The sequence below is a fragment of the Fundulus heteroclitus genome, chromosome 5, assembly GCF_011125445.2.
Source record: "Fundulus heteroclitus isolate FHET01 chromosome 5, MU-UCD_Fhet_4.1, whole genome shotgun sequence".
NCBI lineage: Eukaryota > Metazoa > Chordata > Actinopteri > Cyprinodontiformes > Fundulidae > Fundulus > Fundulus heteroclitus.
Genome location: NC_046365.1, coordinates 6465884 through 6484019, shown reverse-complemented (window position 1 = coordinate 6484019; position 18136 = coordinate 6465884). Strand labels below are relative to the sequence as shown.

The window sequence follows — 18136 nt, the reverse complement described above, 5'->3', positions numbered from 1 at the left end:
CTCCTTTGTGTTAGGTTACAACAGTAGGCTATCATACACCTTATCTTGTTACACTTTTGTTTTATTTCCGATATTTGCAAGAAGATGATAATCACTGCGTTAAAAACCCAAAATAGACTTGCAATAGATCTTGCAAGTAACAATTGGCTAGAACTACTACATTATATGTTTAATTTACAGAACAGTTAAAAATTTCAGTATTCATATTATGACGTGTATGATTTGTACTATGATATAAATAAATGTATCAGATTACAATCTCTAACGTTGTCAGTAATAAAACCAGAGAAAAAAAGCTGGTATTGTGATTGTTGTTTTCTCAGCACTTTTCTGTTGCTGCAGAGTGACTAGTGTTTGTACTATAACAATATGCACATTTTCTTAAGAACTTACAGGCATTTATTAGTGACTTCATACATAATTATGTCATTCAAGTCATATTACCAACACATTTATACTTCAACCTCCAACCTGTAATGGATTTTATTTTCATTTTCATTTAATTTTTTTCATGCACTTTGCACAGCTTTATTTAGAACCACTGCCAATACTTGTGTTCTTTCTTTGATTCTTATTGTGTGGTTATTTTAGGATATATTTTCTAAAGTACTCACATGCAAGATATAAACCTGCCATGTTGGTTAGTTTCAGTATTCTTGGAGGCTTTCAGTCGGGCCAACAGATTAGCTTACTACTGCTTATGGTAATTGCATGCTCTGGCAAGGCTCATCTGCCCACTAACTGAAAATGGTCAATTTAAAGAGCTTAGTTTCTGAGCCTGCCACACTGTTTAAACTCACACACCACATCCATACATGCACGATGGCTCGCTCTCACTTTTCAGAAGTCCATTCAAGGCAACTAACAAGGCCTCTGGTCATGCTTCACGCATTGCAAGGCCTGAGAAGAAATATGATGTGCTGTTGCACTAAATATTCTGCTCAATATGGTAGCTAAAGCAAAGCACTGACAATGTGGGAGCTGATTTATTCAGCCAGTCAAGGTGAGGAATTTAAAGTCTTCATGGGAAAGTAAGCCACAGACTAGGTGCTGTTAGCTCACTGCTTTCATTCTTACTGGATTTAAAGGACCTGATATAGTATTTATACCCCTGAAAATGTTTTACTTATTTTCACATTACAACCACAAACCCCAGTGTATTCTAATTAGATATTATTTGATAGATCAACATGAGCTTGAGCATAATTCTGAAGTGAAATGGGAATTGTTAAAACCAATAGACCAATCAAGTAAAGGATTAACCACAATTCCGCCAGGAGGCCCATAGCTTCTGAGATCCACAGCTCAGGTATAAATCTGCAGACATTATAAGTATCAGTTGTACATAAATCTGGTGACAAACTAACACTAATGGTCCTCACTTTGTACACACTATCCATGTGGGGATGTTCCTTTTTCTCTAACAGGAACAGGGAAGCTAGTTAGCATTCATGAATTGAGCTGAACACAAGGCAGTCATGTTAGAAAACCATAGTGGCTTCAAAACACTGGAAACTGGTGCAGAGGTTCACCTTCATGTAGGGTAATGTCAAGACTAAGACTGCAACATACTCCAACAGAACAGAGACAATTTGTCTCGATCCCGCAGCGAATGACATAATTTTGTTCTCACGGCCCCATCTTTGAGGGTCTCCCTGCTGTTTCTCGGCACGTCTGGGCAGAACTTTTTTCTCAAGTGGTGTCCGACTACTGTACTGTGATTGGGCAGGATTAAGATGGGCATGTTTAGATTGGAGAAATGGAAATGTCACACATCTGTGGAGCTGCAGTCATGCAGTCCCGCAGTTCAACTCTGGTGGTTTAAGTGGTCGAACATGCTGATTCTGTTCAATTGCAGCATTTACTCTATAAATTATCCAAGCAGGGCAGTCCTGCCCCAGTGGCATTGCATGTCCGCAGTGTTTGCAGTCTTTACAAACAGTGCCACAGCTCACCGTGAGCATTTATGTGTCTGTCAGCTTTCCATGGCATACTCTGTTTTTCCAATAGTATGTGCCTGTGCAAATTCTCAGTTACCCCCCCCCCCCCCTTCCCCTTCTGCTCACTCTTCAGTGACATGGGTCTTGTGCACTATGTATAGACAGAGCCAATTTGAACTTTTTTCATATTCTTCCCACCCCAACTGAGAGAAAAAAAACTTTTCGTTCTCATGGAGTATGTAGCAAGCTTAAACATAAACCAGAGTTACAGGAACATTATTTAAATCAAAGCATATATATGTGTTAAAATGGCCTACACAAAGTACAGAAGTAAATTAAATTAAGAATTTGTGATAGAAGTTGGTATTGGTGTTCACAGAGTCTCAATTAGACTTACTTGGGCTATCTTTTAAATGGATGGACTATAATGGCCCAGTCAAAGTACAGGGCTAAGTGTAAATGATAATCTGTGGTAGGAATTCAAAATGGATGTTGATAATCTAACTAAGCGTTTGGCTATTTTCCACAGTAAAATGGTAGCATAACAGAGGATCTGACAAGGGAGGAGAGGACACCTACAGGTTAAAAAGGGGAGGAAACAGAGGGGAATGTAGCTGAGAGTGATTAGCACAGGTGAATGTCATAACAGTAATGAGCTGAAGGAAAGGGAGAGCAATGGAGAGACAGGGAGGAAAACAGAACCTAACAATGATATAAACATCACAATGAATAAACAGCTGACTGTGACAAAATATTTCACTAACTGAACAGAACACAGGCGAGAAAACAAAATCTTACAAAAATAACTAACTAAATCCCATAACAAGCTGAAAACTAAATAATGAAAGGAAACAATAAAAAAATAACAGATTAAACAGACTAATAAACTACAATAAAACGGTGAAAAAACTGAGACTGTACAATCCCCAGGAACCCAAAAATACATGGGGATCGTGACAGGCTGTAATTATAGAAAACAAGGGTTGAAATACTTTCGCAAGGCACTGTACAGATAACGTTTTCTCATAGTAATTTCAAGTTATTCAGCAAGAGAAACATGCTGAATAACTTGTAAAGCAAATATTTGATTTTATGTCTGTCCTTTTTATAATTAACATTTTGAATCCTTTTATAAAGACTCAGTGTGTTACGCTTGCATATTGGAAACTTTAGAATAGTGGCACAAAAGTCTGTTTGAGAATATTTAAATGTACACATTGATAGAGATGCATTATCAGCACATTGTTTGCAAGTCAGTGACGTGACATGCATTTTAACTGGAACAATCGTGCAATACAAATTAACTTGCTACTGCCTGCTGTGACTTCTCATCAGTCTGTTTTATGATCCAAATAATGAGCTCTTTGGAAGAGTTGTTTCTTTAGACAAATATCCCTATTAGAAAGAAGGAAATTTCAAATACATTGAATAATTCAGTTCCCGGTGTATGTGTGCTTGTTCAGCATTTATTATTTCATTATTGTTTGTGTTGTAGTTTCCAGATGCTTATAGAACTTTATGAAGAAACTGGAATGCCAATCTTATTCTGTCTTTTTCGTTTACTTTCTTTTTGTTTTCTGATATTACTGAGATACTTTTCTGTATGTATGTGGTCTATTCCACCTGCATTTGAGTTTTAATACATAGATCCAGCTGGTAAGTGTCTTGCCCAAGGGCACAACAACTGAGACAGTTGAAGTGGGGGATCGAAACCGCAACCTGCCAATTGCAGGACAAACTCCTTGACTGTCACCCCACCTCTGTCAGTGTACCCCAGGGTAGCTGTGGCTACTAACATAGCTCACGAATGAGGGAAAGATGGAATGGGAGATCAATAGGTGGATTAGTGCTGCATCTGCATTGAAGCATGCGTTGTACTGGTCTGTTGTGGTGAAGAGAGAGCTGAGTCAAAAGGCGAAGCTCATGACCGGTCGATCTACGTTCCCACCCACTTCTGTGGTCATGAGATTTGGGTTGTGACCAAAAGAACAAGATTGCCGATACAAGCAGCCGAAATGAGTTTTCTCTGTAGGATGCCTGGGCTCTCCCTTAGAGATAGGGTGAGAAGCTCAGTCAGATTCAGAGCTGATCCGCTGCTTCTCCATGTATAGAGAAGCCAGTTGAGGTAGCTTGGGCATCTGGTTAGGATGCCTCCTGGACGCCTTCCTGGTGAGGTCTCCCAGTTACAGTGGAGAGACTATGCTCCTTGGCTGGCCTGGGAACGCCTTGGGATTCCCCCGGAGGAGCTGGCCCAAGTAGCTGGGGAGAGGGAAGTCTGGGCCTCCCTACTAAGGCTGCTACACTCGCAACCCGACCCCAGATAAGAGGGAAAAGAGGGACGGATGGATGAATGGAGCTTATTGAATTGATTACAGCGGTCAAAGACATTTAAAATATGTACTAGTTTTATTTACTTCTCAACTGTTTTAAATCACAATAAACATCTTCTTTGTCTGGGTTGGCCTATTTCAATATTAACCTTTTTGAAAATGCATATTCTGTGACTACATTCTAACACAAAAAATGTTTAAGAAACAGGCTAAAGAGATTTACAGTGCCATAAAATGTATTACACATGTCTTCTTTTTTTGTCACATTTTCATGTTTCGGATCATTAAACAACAAAGAAAGTTAAACTGAGTAAGGCTAGGGAAACAAGTTTAATTATATAGCACTTTTCAGTGACAAGACAATCAGAATTCTGTAGTAGATACAAAATTCAGATTTCAAAGGAATATTCCATTTATTAGAAAATCAGAATCAAAATCAGATCATCAATCAAGTTATTGCCAAGTAGGTTTGCACTTACAAGGAATTGGACTTGGTGTTGATGGTGCAGACAAAAAAATAAAATAAAAAAAATAATATATATATATATATATATATATATATATATATATATATATATATATATATATATATATATATATATATATACAGAATCTATAGCTATGTATACAGTCAGAATCTATAGCTATGTACACAGTAGACTGTGCGTTAATGTAACACAGAAGGTCTGGATATGCTACGTTGGTGTAGCTTGTAAGTCCTGAACGGGGGAGAGAGACAGTGTCCAGTTTCACGGGCGGCTCTTGGACTTGTTGATAAGGCCGGTAGCGGATGGGAAAAAACTGTTCTTGTGGCGTGAGGTTTTGGTCCTGATGGACCGCAGCCTCCTGCCAGTGGGAAGTGTCTGAAATAGATTGTGACTGGGGTGCGAGGGCTCAGTCACAATCTGCCCTGCACGCCTCAGAGTCCTAGAGGCGTAAAGGTCCTGGAGAAACAGAAGATTGCAGCCAATCACTTTGTCTGCAGACCGGATGACACGCTGCAGTCTGCCCTTGTTCTTGGCGGTGGCACCAGCGTACCAGATGGTGATTATTATTGGACATTCCTGTTTCTCCTGAAATCTACAACCATCTCCTTTGTTTTATCTACATTCAGAATGATATGCTAGATTCCACACCATGCCACAAAGTGGTCCACAAACTTCACTGTGCTCTGTTATAAGGTGGTCTCGTATCCAGGCAATTTTTGATGCCTCCACCTGTGTTTTCTGGCAGTTCTGACAAACCAAATCAGGCTGAATTGCATTAAATACACTAGAGAAAAACAAAAATCATGATCCTCACAGTGCTGTGTTCTCTGTCCAGATAACAGTGGATTTGTTAAGCAGGTGTAGGATGATATCTTCAACTCCAACTCTATTGGAATAAGCAAACTGCAGGGGGTCCTAATAGCTGCTTTTTTTGCTGACTTGGGTGGGCCAACAGAAGTCTCTCTAGAATCTTCATGATGGACGATGTCAGAGCAAGAGGTCTGCAGTCATTGAGGACTGATGGGTGAGTTATCTTTGCTACTGGAACAATAAAGTTTTCCACAACTCTGGAACCTTCTTTGCCAGGCTAAGGTTCAAGAGGGTCTGTAAAACTCCAGAGAGCTGATCTGCACAGCCTTCAGGACCTTTGAGCAGACACTATGTGGACCTGCAGCTTTATTCCAGCTCCATTTCTTCAGCTGTCTCTTCACCTGACTTCTAGAGACAGAAACGTGGAGGCATAGGGAACACCGCCAACTTCTGATTTAGTCGAGAACAAATATGCAGAAGCAGAAGTGTCCTTAATAACTGTGGAAGATAAAACATCTCAGGTGTGACATGGAAGCTTCAAGGAGGGTGGGGTGCCTAGTTCGCTTTGGGCAAAAGAGAAAGATGCTGAGCTTGTTCCTGAACTGAACGTATTCAAGAATGCTCTACAGTACATAGCTGGAAAGAAACTTTGTTGCAGAATTTTTATTCCAAATACATCGCAGAATTTTACTGGTATGTAGTGTGAGTTTAAAGTAGGACCAAGCCATAGACAAGAGCTTAGAATCAGCATGATATAAGGTTTAATGAAAAAGATAAACTTCAGAATTTGCACACATAGAGAAGAACATGGACTACAGTGGAATGGTAGGAACCAGTAAAGACCAATGAAAACCAGTGAGCTTATATACTGGGGTAAGGGCGGAGAAGAGCATGGGATTGAAGTGAGTTTAACAGCTGTGAAGGTTAGTAATCAGGGAGACTAAGAGAAGAATGAGAATAATTAACACAGAGGAAGCTGAACTAGACACACATTTAGCTGCAAATTAAGGGGAAAGACCTATACTTTTATAAGTTTCATGATTTAGGTTTAAGTTTGTTTGTTTTGTAAATTTCAGTACTTTTCTTGAATCAGTCCTTTCACCTCTCAGCCATTATCCTATCAGCTCTGTCTACTCCTCAGCCACTACTCTGCTCTTGATCAGATCCATCTGCTGCACTAATTAGAGTCAACTCTGCTCACATGGCTACATTTTACCTTGCTCAGTCATCCACTCTCTGCCAGAACATCTTGTCTCGCCTCGTGCACTGCCGTCTTGATACTCCCAGTTTCTGTGTGCTCAGCCTTTTGGACTTGGAATTTCTGCTACAGTTCAACCATCACTGACGTAGGTTTCCAGTGCCAGCGTGCTGCTCAGTTCTGCCCCGTTCTCTGAGTTCCAGCTGCTTGCTCTGTCTGTTCTGGTGGGTCGTCGGCCTGCACCTTCTACACCCGATCAGCTCCTGCCTTCATCACTCAGTCTAAGTCTGTCACTACCTGCATCTTCTGGTCCCCTGCTCCTTCCTGCTTGCATGCATCATTAACCATTATTCATCTGTCAATTCTGGTTCTGCTTGCCTGCCTCAGGTGCCACACAACTATTTTTTTCTATACTCTGTTCTGTGTCGTGCCGATTATCGGGTTCTCCAGTTCAATCATTACACTAAGAGAATAAAATACAAAGAGAACAGCACAAGAAATGTCTAAGAAACTAAACAGAAAGGAATAAACTAACATGATTAGAGCCCAATGAAAATAATGAATGAAAACTGCATTTTCTATTTACTCAGGTTATCTTTTGTCTGAAATTAACATTTGTTTCATGATCAGAAAAATTGAAGTTTGACAAAAACGAAAAAAATGGAAGATTTCTTTAAGTGAGCACAAATGTTTTCAGTGCACCACATTAACTCTCTTAGCTATAGAAATTACATCAGACAATTAAATGCTGGTTGTTTTCTGTCATTAGGTCATAGATGTGGTCCAATATTTGATTTTGATGCTTTCTTAGAGAAACAAAATGTTGCTTAATATTGTCCAATTCAGGGATCACCTATCTTTTAGTTGCTAGTTAAGTTGAGAGCTACGTCATTGGTACTGTGTCATACGAAGGGCTACCTGTAATGACATACCTTAAATGTATGTAATATAAACATGTTTTTTTATGCATTTGTCATTTGTAATCTATGTAAATACAAGTATGATTAAAATGAAGAGCAGCTACATGAAATAACATTTTATATGGAGCTCACTGGAGGGTTGTGCTATTTTTGAACAGGCTTGAGGGCACCACATGTGGTCCTTGATGGCAACATAATGCCCGCGGGCACCATGCTGGTGACCCCTGGTCTAATTTAACCACCCGAAAGATAACAAGTCCTAAAGTTTTAATGACCTTAACTATTCACTGTCAGCATTAACAGACAGTAATAAAGGTTTCTGAGGACATCCAGCAGCATACTCTGACAGAGCAATCTGTTACCAGCAAGGTTGTGATACTGTCCGACTCAGATGGATACGTCTATAGCTGAGGTGATATGTCACTGAAGTTTCGATTTGTCTTCCTTCTGCTGAGTACTGAGACAGACATTGGCCTTGTGGAGGAGTTCTAGACCCAGAGCCCACTGACCGTAATTGCTTGTCAAGCGACAGGCATGGGTTTGATCAGGGGGCTCTCATTGAAATATGAGTGTTTTCAACATCAATACAGGTCCTTCATAATACTTTGATGGGGTTTATTGTAAAACACTCTGACCTCTTTGTCCCTTTGTGTCATGCTGGAAATAAATAATGTGATTTTGTGACAATACTGAGACCATGAGAGCGGCAGGAACGGAAATAATGTTGAAACAAGAGAAGCACCTTCTATCACTTCTAAGCGGTTTTGTACAGTATAAACATGTGCCCGTATTCACAAAGGTTCTCAGAGAGCTCCTATCTTAGCCCAAAACTTCCACCTAGGAGTCTTATAATTAAAATTGATTAAGATAATTGCTGAGAGCAACTCTGAGCAAGGAAATGACAGAAATTTTAATCTTAGTGAGGAGGTGTGGTTGACCCCGTTGCTATGTGTGAAGCTGTCTTTCAACAGCTGTGATTGGTTGATAGTGAAATAAAAAAACAACACAAATGCGCTCCTAGTAATGAACGGAGAGAAATCAACCAATTAGACCGTATTTAGAAATGTAATTAAACTTGATGATTGAACTTAGCAAAATGAAAGCTAGAGTTGGCAATTTTTCCGAAAGTTTCCCCAAGTCCCTTTTTAAATAACTGCATATGCGCAAGACCGTCTTACCAGGTCTTCAGGGGGATCGCGTGATACAAACTCCCAAATCCACTCTGGTCTTATTTCTTTCTTCTGAGGCCTTCCTCTTCTTCTTGTAAACATGAAAGCGGTTTGCTAACCTAGCTACTGACCGCTAACCTAGCCACTAAGCTACCCGAATACATAAATCAGACCTCTCAACTTGAGTCTGATTATGAGTGAGATTATGCTAATTTTGGGGGCGGGGTTTGTTTGGGGGCAGGGCTAACTGGACCCTGGAAGAGACGGTGGAGTCTCAACTCTATCTCATTTTTATCCCACCAGATATTGAAGTAGATATGTATTGATTTTGTTAAAAAGAGAAAGAGACGTATTAATACTTTATTGTTCAGTTAATGGAATAAAACATGAAAAACACACAAATGTTCAAATAATACAAAATAAAATTAAGTAGTTTTAAGTTATTGACTGAATTATTACACTGTTACACATTCATCTATGGGTTTGTTTATCATTGTAGATCTATAACCTGATTAGTGGATCAGGCTGCGTTTCATCAAGCCTTTATGGTCAACATTTTCCCCTCAGCAGCAACACTGAAGCTCACAGAGGTTCCCACTGCGTCTTTACGCTCGATCAAGCTGCTGATGTCTCCCTCCTTTCAGCTCAATGCACTTCTAGACTATTACAGTTTATAACCATTATCATCACCTTTCACAGCGACAGGTTTCTCAGTCAGTTGACACGCTGACCAGACAAATCTCTATTGCTCTCGTCGGATTTTACCCCCGTTGGTGCGCTGCGTGTGAGGGATAAACAGTGGGGAAAACTATAACTAAATAATGTAAAGGGCTCCTATAAAGGGAACAGGGGTACTGACAGGTCTGAGATGAAGCCCCTGATGTTACAAGTTCTTTAAAATGACCCTTAAAAGTGCGCACCTGAATAAAGCGCAAGGCAGCACGCCCACCGAAGCGCCACTGATTCTATGTTGTTAAAAACAAAAGAGCATGAAACTACAGCTAGTAACTCTCCTATTGACTTTAACTGGCACACGTTGCTTACCGATGTGAGGACATTAAACGTAGTAATTCACGTTTTGAATGGGGAACGGTGATAAAAGCACCTGCTCCGAGGGAAAGGGGGGGGGGGAGCAAGCGCTAAGGCACAGAAATACGGTGCATGTAGTTAAAAAATGCAGAATTAATAAAAACGAAACTTATAAACAGACTAAGTGGCTTTTTAAACTGCATCTGGTTAGCAGAACTGTTTTATGATCCTGCGTGCAGCCATGCAGCAGCTCCACCCCCTCCCCTCCTTCATACGCGGTACAGGACCTTACCGGCTTACTTTCACCACTGGTTAAGACTAAAATTATTTATAACTCTTCCTGCTGCTCTGTTAACACAAACTGCAGCAGGAATTACTGATGGCCACAAGCTGTGAAAGAAGCCGAAACAGCTCAGCAGAAGGCGGAGTTTTGTCGTCCGCAGCTCAGATGGGCTTTGTGATTTTTTTGCGTGAGAAATGCCATGTTTGCGTGTGAAATGCTGTGTGTTGTGTGTGTTGTGTGTGAAGTCAGTGAAATGCGTGTGTCACACGGTCAATGCTTGGAAGAAAAGAGCATGGACATTGGCTTTACATGAGCACGTCAGAATGATTGGCACGTGGGACAACCAAAAGATAAGGCTATTCCTACAGAACTTGAGAGACAGAGGGGAGTGAGTATATAACGTCCATGGGTGAGAGCAAGAATAAAACTTTGACAAATCCATATCCTTCGGACGGAATGGCAGAGACTGGTACTGTATGCATTCTCTATTTTTGCTTAGGTCGATTGTTTTAACATTGTTTTGTCTTAACAGTGTCTTCCTTGCAAAAGGGATAGGGAGGATATGGCTGATTACCAATCTTTGGTTTTTGTACTGCTCCACCTTGCCAAATGTGTGTGCGTGTGTGTGTGTGTGTGTGTGTGTGTGTGTGTGTGTGTGTGTGTGTGTGTGTGTGTGTGTGTGTGTGCGTGCGTGCGTGCGTGCGTGCGTGCGTGCATGCATGCATTTTTCAGATTTCATCATTTGTACCAAAGTGAAGACCTTTTTCTAACGGTAACGTTTAGGAATAAGGTGTGAATTGAGTTTAGGTTAAGGATGGGTTAGGTATGTGTAATGGTTACTGCTGGTAAACCCGATATTCAGCCGGACACAGAGTTATGTTTATTGTGAGGATGATTAGTGACAGCTGAGGCAGGCAAGCAGAACCAGACTTAACAGATGAGTTATGACAGATAGAGTAGGCAGGCAGGGATGAGCAGGGGACCAGAAGATGCAGGTAGTGATAGACCAGAACAGGCGATGTGGACCGGGGAACAACCAGAATGGGCAGAGCAAGTGGCTGGAACTTACTGCGAAACAGGCACAACTGCAGCATGCAAACACAGGCAACTCTCATTAGTGAAGCGAACAGAAGAGTCCAGCTGGCTGAGCACACAAGAACTGGTAGAGCACATCACACTAGACAAGATAAGATCAAAAGGGACAAGAAGAGACATTCTGGCAGGGATGAGTTGGCTGAAGCAGATATATGTAAGCAGGTGAACAGGTGACCAGAGTTGAATGTAATTACTGGCAGCACGTGGAGCTGATGTGGGCTAATTGACTGGTGGTTAAATGACTGAATAGTGGCTGGTGGCTGAGAAGTGACAGGCAGATAAGAAAAGTCCAGAAAAGTCCAAAATAAACAAACAACAACCAAAATCATGACAAGTGTGCACTGGTAATGGTTAAGTTTAGGGTTATGTGTAGTGTTAGGACATAGAAAAGGTTGAAAATTACTAAAAATCAATGGAAGTCAATGGAAGTCAACACATGGCCCTCACTACATATAGCAAGATAAGTGTGTGTGTGTGTGTGTGTGTGTGTGTGTGTGTGTGTGTGTGTGTGTGTGTGTGTGTGTGTGTGCAGTTGTTGTAAGACAAGGTTTTATAAATACAGTGAATGATAAATGTATAGTGTATAATGTAGAGTTGACTTGTTAAGCCAATATTAATTTTCCTTTTATTTAGATTTTTGCAAGTTGTCTTGTCATCCTGGTTTCAATACTTTACTGATACTGCAACAATATTTTTTTCTCACAGTAAAAATACTGAAGAGTGTTGTCGTTAACTATAATTAGCAAAAGGTATGGAAACCTCACTGAAAAGGTTTTGTTTTGTCTTTTTGATTTGTTTTTACCAGCCACTCACCAGAGAAACAGTTGGGTTTCAAACCTTTGCTTAAAAGATATAATCTTTCCATAATTTTAATGATGAAGAGACACACTTTGTTCTGTATTTTTAAGGGTTGTTAATTTGTTTTCTACAGAATGCAATGGTATGGTTATACATAGTCACACTCCTCAGGTTGAGTTGATTGGACTGCTGCCGCCTATCTTTGCAAGGACTCCCTTTAAAATAGGTTTTTAACTTCAAATAAATCTTCCTAGTAAAATGAAGGTTTTGAAAATAATAATAATAATAATTATGTTTCTCATGAACCCAGGAACAGAAAGTCTGTCTGCAAATCAGAACTATTGTTTTTCAGCATTGTTAGAATACTCCTTGTCCTAGCAGATTTTATAGAAAGAAGAATTCATCAGTAACAACAATGCATAAGGTGAAATAAAGAATAAGATAAACAAGTGCTTGTTACCCATGGTTGGAATGTGTAAGGAGATGTGTTTACAAGGCTCAGAGAGGAATTATTAGCTTCAAATGATATGCAGAACAATTTCCAAAAAAGTGAGAGCCAGGGTAAGACAAGATCATTCATAGCACCATTAATATACAACATAATTCAGAGTGTATGGGAGGAAGCAGAGAGCAGGAGGATAGTTTATAGCAGGGGTCACCAACCTTTTTAAAACTGATAGTTACTTCATTGGTGTTGGGTCATACGAAAGGCTACCAGTACTGACCATTGAACTACAAGAGTCAGAGGTCACCTTAATTTTATGTAAAACAAATGTATTTTTCCTGCTTTGTTTTAGATATTGGCATTTTTAAATCTATATAAATGCAACTGTGATTAAACAAGAGTAATGGAATAAGAGAAAGTTTTAGATGCAGCTCACTGGTGGATTGTGCATTTTTTCAAGAACAGGCTTGTTGGCCATGGGCCATGGGCACCCTTCTGGTGACCCGTGGTCAATAAACAGCATCTTTGACAGGATATGTTTCACTATTGTTGAAGGAGCTGTAATTTTATTATTTACCTGTTTAGACAAATATAGTTTGAGATAGATATGTCTGTTTATTTTTAACTGACAGAATATTAATAACAAATATTTTTTTAGAAAATAACAATCAGCCTACCTATATAATAAGAAACAAACATATCTAATAGTTCTTAAATTGTAATAACCAATTACAATTTGACAATCAACTATTTAGAACTGAAAATCGTTACTCCATATTAATACTCCATATTAAAGAGTTACCCTTCATCAGGCATTTTCTGTAGGTGGACTCTAATATTAGCGTCTATGAGTAGGATTGTGCAGCATATTGTGTTGTCAAAATGAAAGTATTGTTAAATATCACCTTCTCCCACCTCACAAAGTTTCTTAATTTGCACGGAGTGTGTTCAACCTGGTATCACTAATGGTTGGTCAAAGGGCCAATCTGGACATTTCCATTTAAACCTGATAAGAACTATTTTTCTTTATGAGATGTACTAATATTGCAGAATGCTGACGGACAAATCAAGGATAGGTCTACATCATCTGCTAACATCTGTATCTGAGGATATTTGTGCAGTAGCACACATCAGAATGGACTTTAATGTCATTCTTAGTTTAATGATAAACAAACTAAACTGTTCCAAATTGAGAACACAATATCACCCAGTTACAATGTTGAGCCAGAGAAACTACAATCTTTATTGTTACCAGGAGCCATGTTTGGTATGCCTCTTGCTTATCCTGTGCCCTAGCTTTTTATTCACCTTCTGTCTTTCCTTCTGTGTCTTCTCTCCTCTCAGTGCTGGGAGGTGTGGAGTCACGTGGTGTTCTGAGGAAGATCAGTGACATGTTGGAGGTGATTCTGAAGAGGATGGACACCCTGTCCAAACTCGACAACAGCTCCTCCTCAGATGCAAGACGCCTGGATGAGCTCAGCTCTGCCATCAACAGGTACATTAGTTATCTTACACCAGAGGCTTTTTGGGAAACAGTTCTCAGACTCATTGAACATTTATGTAAATAGTCTATAAATTTGCAAAACAATATGTATTAAAATTTATAAAAGTATTAATGTGTTTAGTGATTAATGTGATAGAAGTTAAATGTGTTTATATTTTTCACCACAGCTCAGCAAGGTTTATGAGTACCAAAAGTAGTTTGCATGATATGTAATGGTTGTGTCATCAGATCATTGTTACTAAGTGACAGACAAACTAAAAAGTAAATTTCTCTTTTGTCTGGGTTCCATAAGATGTACAGTGTATGCGTGCATGGAGAAACAATGATAATGCAACCTAGAAAATTATCAAAACGTCTTCTTCAAAGCTGCTGGGGCATATTTTTTTAACCCTCGGGATTATTGCATGTTGTTGTGTCGTTTTAATCATACACTGGGTCAAAAGTTGTGAACTAGTTTGGTGGGCTGGAGACTAAAAGGAGGCTCGTCATTATTTTCTTCCTGTGGTGCTACTGGCTGCTGTTTACAGTAGTTAGACAGGAAATGAGCACAGAGAGAAAGGGAAGGACATACAGCATAGGTCAAATGGGCCAAAATCGAGGCTATTAGTCCTAACATATGGTAGTGTGTGGTGCCTCCTCTACTGCTGCAACACATGCTGCCATAGGCTCATCATTCTTCACAGACCACAATTTTGAACTACACTTCAACCTGCCATTGATTTCCACTTCAAGGATTACACCTCTGCTTTTGTTTTACAGTGTGAGAAGAGAAAAGCCATCATTTTATTTTCCTTTATTTTACTGAACCTCTTCTAGGAAATGTAATAAGAAATGGACACATGGTAAAATTAGAATGTTTTTTTGGTGGTCACCGATGCATTCTCAAAACACTTCAACGCATGGTGTAGACACCTTTTTGCTGTTTCTGTATGATCTTTGAATGGACCGAGGAGGTAAGGAGACAAAAGTCAACCTGTCAATATTACGTCTCCATCTTTCCAAGAGAGGTACGTAGTTGTACGCCCAGTGTTGTGGCTCGGGTGTGTGATGTAGGAATTATGGATGGTCTTAGCGGCTACCTAACAGATGGGATATAAAGCGAAAACACGGATACACCGCCTCTGTGAGATGCGCAGTGATGCACATTCCACACACATTTCTTGCCATTATCATGCATTGGATTTGTTGCGCTACACTGCAACAGAAAATTGGACTTCCATAGAGGTTCCCTTAGTTGTTTAGATGCTTGAAAATAGAACAAAACATAAACACAGTTGCATGTCACCAGTATGCTTAACCAGCTTAGAATGGGAGATGATCATACTCATCTTATGTACAAAATTACATCAACCTCTCCCAGTTCTACTATCGCCCTTGGTTCTGTAATGCCGGGTCTATTTAGGAAAATCCTTGTATGTGCGATATTGCCAGCTTGATTTGCCCTTCATGAATTGCCAGGGACCGCTCAAAAAGGGCTCTGATAGAATTATTATGTGAATCCCAATTCTGGTTGGTAGTTGGTGAACCAAAACCCCAGATGCCCAAAGGGACCTTCAGAGTAAAGGTGCCCAAGAGGGGCCAACACAGGAAATCTGCCTCCCCCGCCCAAGGGAGGAGGAGCCACGATGCCAATGCCCCCGGCAGCCAGCCATGCCGGAGCAGATCCAGTCATGGGCCCCAGGGATCCGAGGCCCCAGGGGCACCCCGACCCCTGGCGGAGGCCCTGACCAAGCCACAGGAGCGAGCTGGCACCTGCTAAAGCACCCAGCCCCGGACACTAAGGACCACCAATGCACCACTGGGCTCAGGAGCCAGCCAGCGGAGGGGAGCAGGACAGGGGGATGGGCTCCACACCTAGTGGAGACCTGAGATGTCCTGGGAGAGGGGGCAGTACAAACCCAACCTGACAATTAAACAAACAGAAAACTACATACACAGTCACATTCACTCGTTCCAACCCTAGTGCCCCCACACGCAAACCATCCTACAAAAAAGGGGGACGCAGTACACACATTTGCACTTACCACACACATCCAATATTCCTGGTAGGTGAACCCTAAAATCAAGATGGGGAGAGGGGGGCACCACCACAACCCAACCTACCTGGTTCATGCTTCGGTCCTGACCTCCCACACCAGATGACCCACGGGTCCACCCACCCGGAGATGGGGCAAACATGACCCCCCCCCCCCCCCCCCCCCCCCCACATCCCAGCGGAGAGCAGAAGTGCCAGCCCCGGCTAATCATCCGGACCCAACGTCTATCGCCAGCCAAGACCACGGACCAGGTGCCCCCGCTTCTCCTCCAGCCCCCATGCGGCAATCGGAGAACAGAGGTGTGAAAAAGGCCGAGCCTGCCTTCGCCTGCTCAAATGTCATGATGTTTTCAAGTGTGTTTAAAACTGGGAGTGCTAAAGGGGGTGCCCGACACAGTCTAAAACCCTCAATGTCTAAATGCGAGTGGTTGGTGGTTTCAATGACATTAGTTTACAATAGAAAACGAGTTTGCATACTTTGTTCAAGATAACACTAGGATTTCTCTTGCTGAGGAGTCATTGGAAGCTTATGCTAATTGTATTTTGTATTTATTTATTTATTTATAGTGACAATGCATACTAATGAACAAAAGGTAAATCTGCGAGATCATAGCCAGTGGTAATTTCTATCTCTAGTCCCTCAGGAGGCTGTTTTGTAAATAGTATAAGAGTTGTCTGATCACATGTAACAGCAGCTATTGTATTCAATATTTGCAAGGCATGACAGGAGAACACTGCCTGTCCAAAGGTAGTTATGTTCAAGACGCAGACTTTGATCAAACAGTGGCCCATAAAGTCATTATTGACAGGCCATATTTAGTGAAGTGTAGCATTCTAAAAGTTTTTTTCCCAAATTTAATTCTTTGTAAGGTTTATTACACATTATGACATTTTTGACTTTATGGTTTAACATTTATTCTATGCTGCTTAATGACACAGTTGCCTTGAAGCAATAAGATCCTGTTATTGCTATTTGGGTACAGGTCTTTTCCACTGAGTCTGGCCTGCTCCTAATTTCAAAAAACTTTATTTTTTTGGTTCGCTAGCCTCTCTATAACACCATTAGGTGTGTGTTGGCAGTTGCATAGTTTCCTGGGTGTACCATGCCTTTTGCCATATTTACCACTGGAGAAAGGCATCAGTCCAGCTACCCCACCCCCCCCCCCCCACACACACACACACACACACTCCATGATCATGTAAGAATGAAGAATGTATTACTTTTTAATTCAAACACAACTTGGATAGTAAATAAATGTATGAATTGCTTCAACCCACTCTTTGGTGGCCTTAACTTTGGATATTAGTGTCTTCCTCTACAGCTGTTTCTTTGCAGTAAATGATATTTAACATATGTCCACCTATCAATAAAACTAAGAAAATGACTAAATAAATGATGAATAAGTTAAATAAAAAAACAACTGTAATGAATTACAATAATGAGACCAACTCCATTTTGTGTCCCCATACTAGAAAAGCAACTGAAAGATGCAATGCATTTACTTAAATTCAGGCAAAACATCCTCTATAAATTTCATTTCTATTTTAGATGCTTAATGGTCATCTCAGGTATAAATATCAGGTGTAGGAACTGATTTGTTGCATTCCAAAGTGGTGCAAACTCCATACACAAAAAAATAAACTCTACCTTCAACCAAATAGACAAAGCCTTATCCCGAAATAACACAAATGTCCATAAACCCTAACAATTGGGTTTGCAAAATGACAAAAGGAGAGGTTAGAGGCTGGACAACACAGGTCTTGCCTTGTGTTGCGTGAAAATGTATCTCTTTGTTACGTACATGATATTGCCTTTATGCATTCCTCCATTTCATTTTTGGTCCTTATCCTATTTGATTGTGAAAATTGCCCCCATTACCTCCCAACCAGAGCAGAAAAATGTTTACCTTGCTAACTTCTCTGCGTTTTGCTGCAATCACACCCAAACATCGTGTCTTATCTTTGTAACATTTTCCTCTTTCCAAATTTTGTTTCCAGACAGCTTAACTAAACTCAGCAGGTGTGATGTGATACAAACTGACTTCTCCCCCTTAGCTTTTTCAAACCTTGTTAAATGATCCTCAATAAGCTC

At 40.5% G+C, this 18136-nt stretch overlaps 1 protein-coding gene across 1 annotated transcript in view; it reads left to right on the top strand.

The window, feature by feature from the left end:
• LOC105933579 (alpha-1,6-mannosylglycoprotein 6-beta-N-acetylglucosaminyltransferase B) overlaps positions 1-18136 on the top strand; it is a 236020-nt gene that overhangs the window by 57861 nt on the left and 160023 nt on the right. The window contains exon 3 of the mRNA XM_036136783.1: positions 13850-14000. Within this exon, the coding sequence (XP_035992676.1) occupies positions 13850-14000 (151 nt within the window). The remainder of the gene's footprint in view (positions 1-13849; positions 14001-18136) is intronic.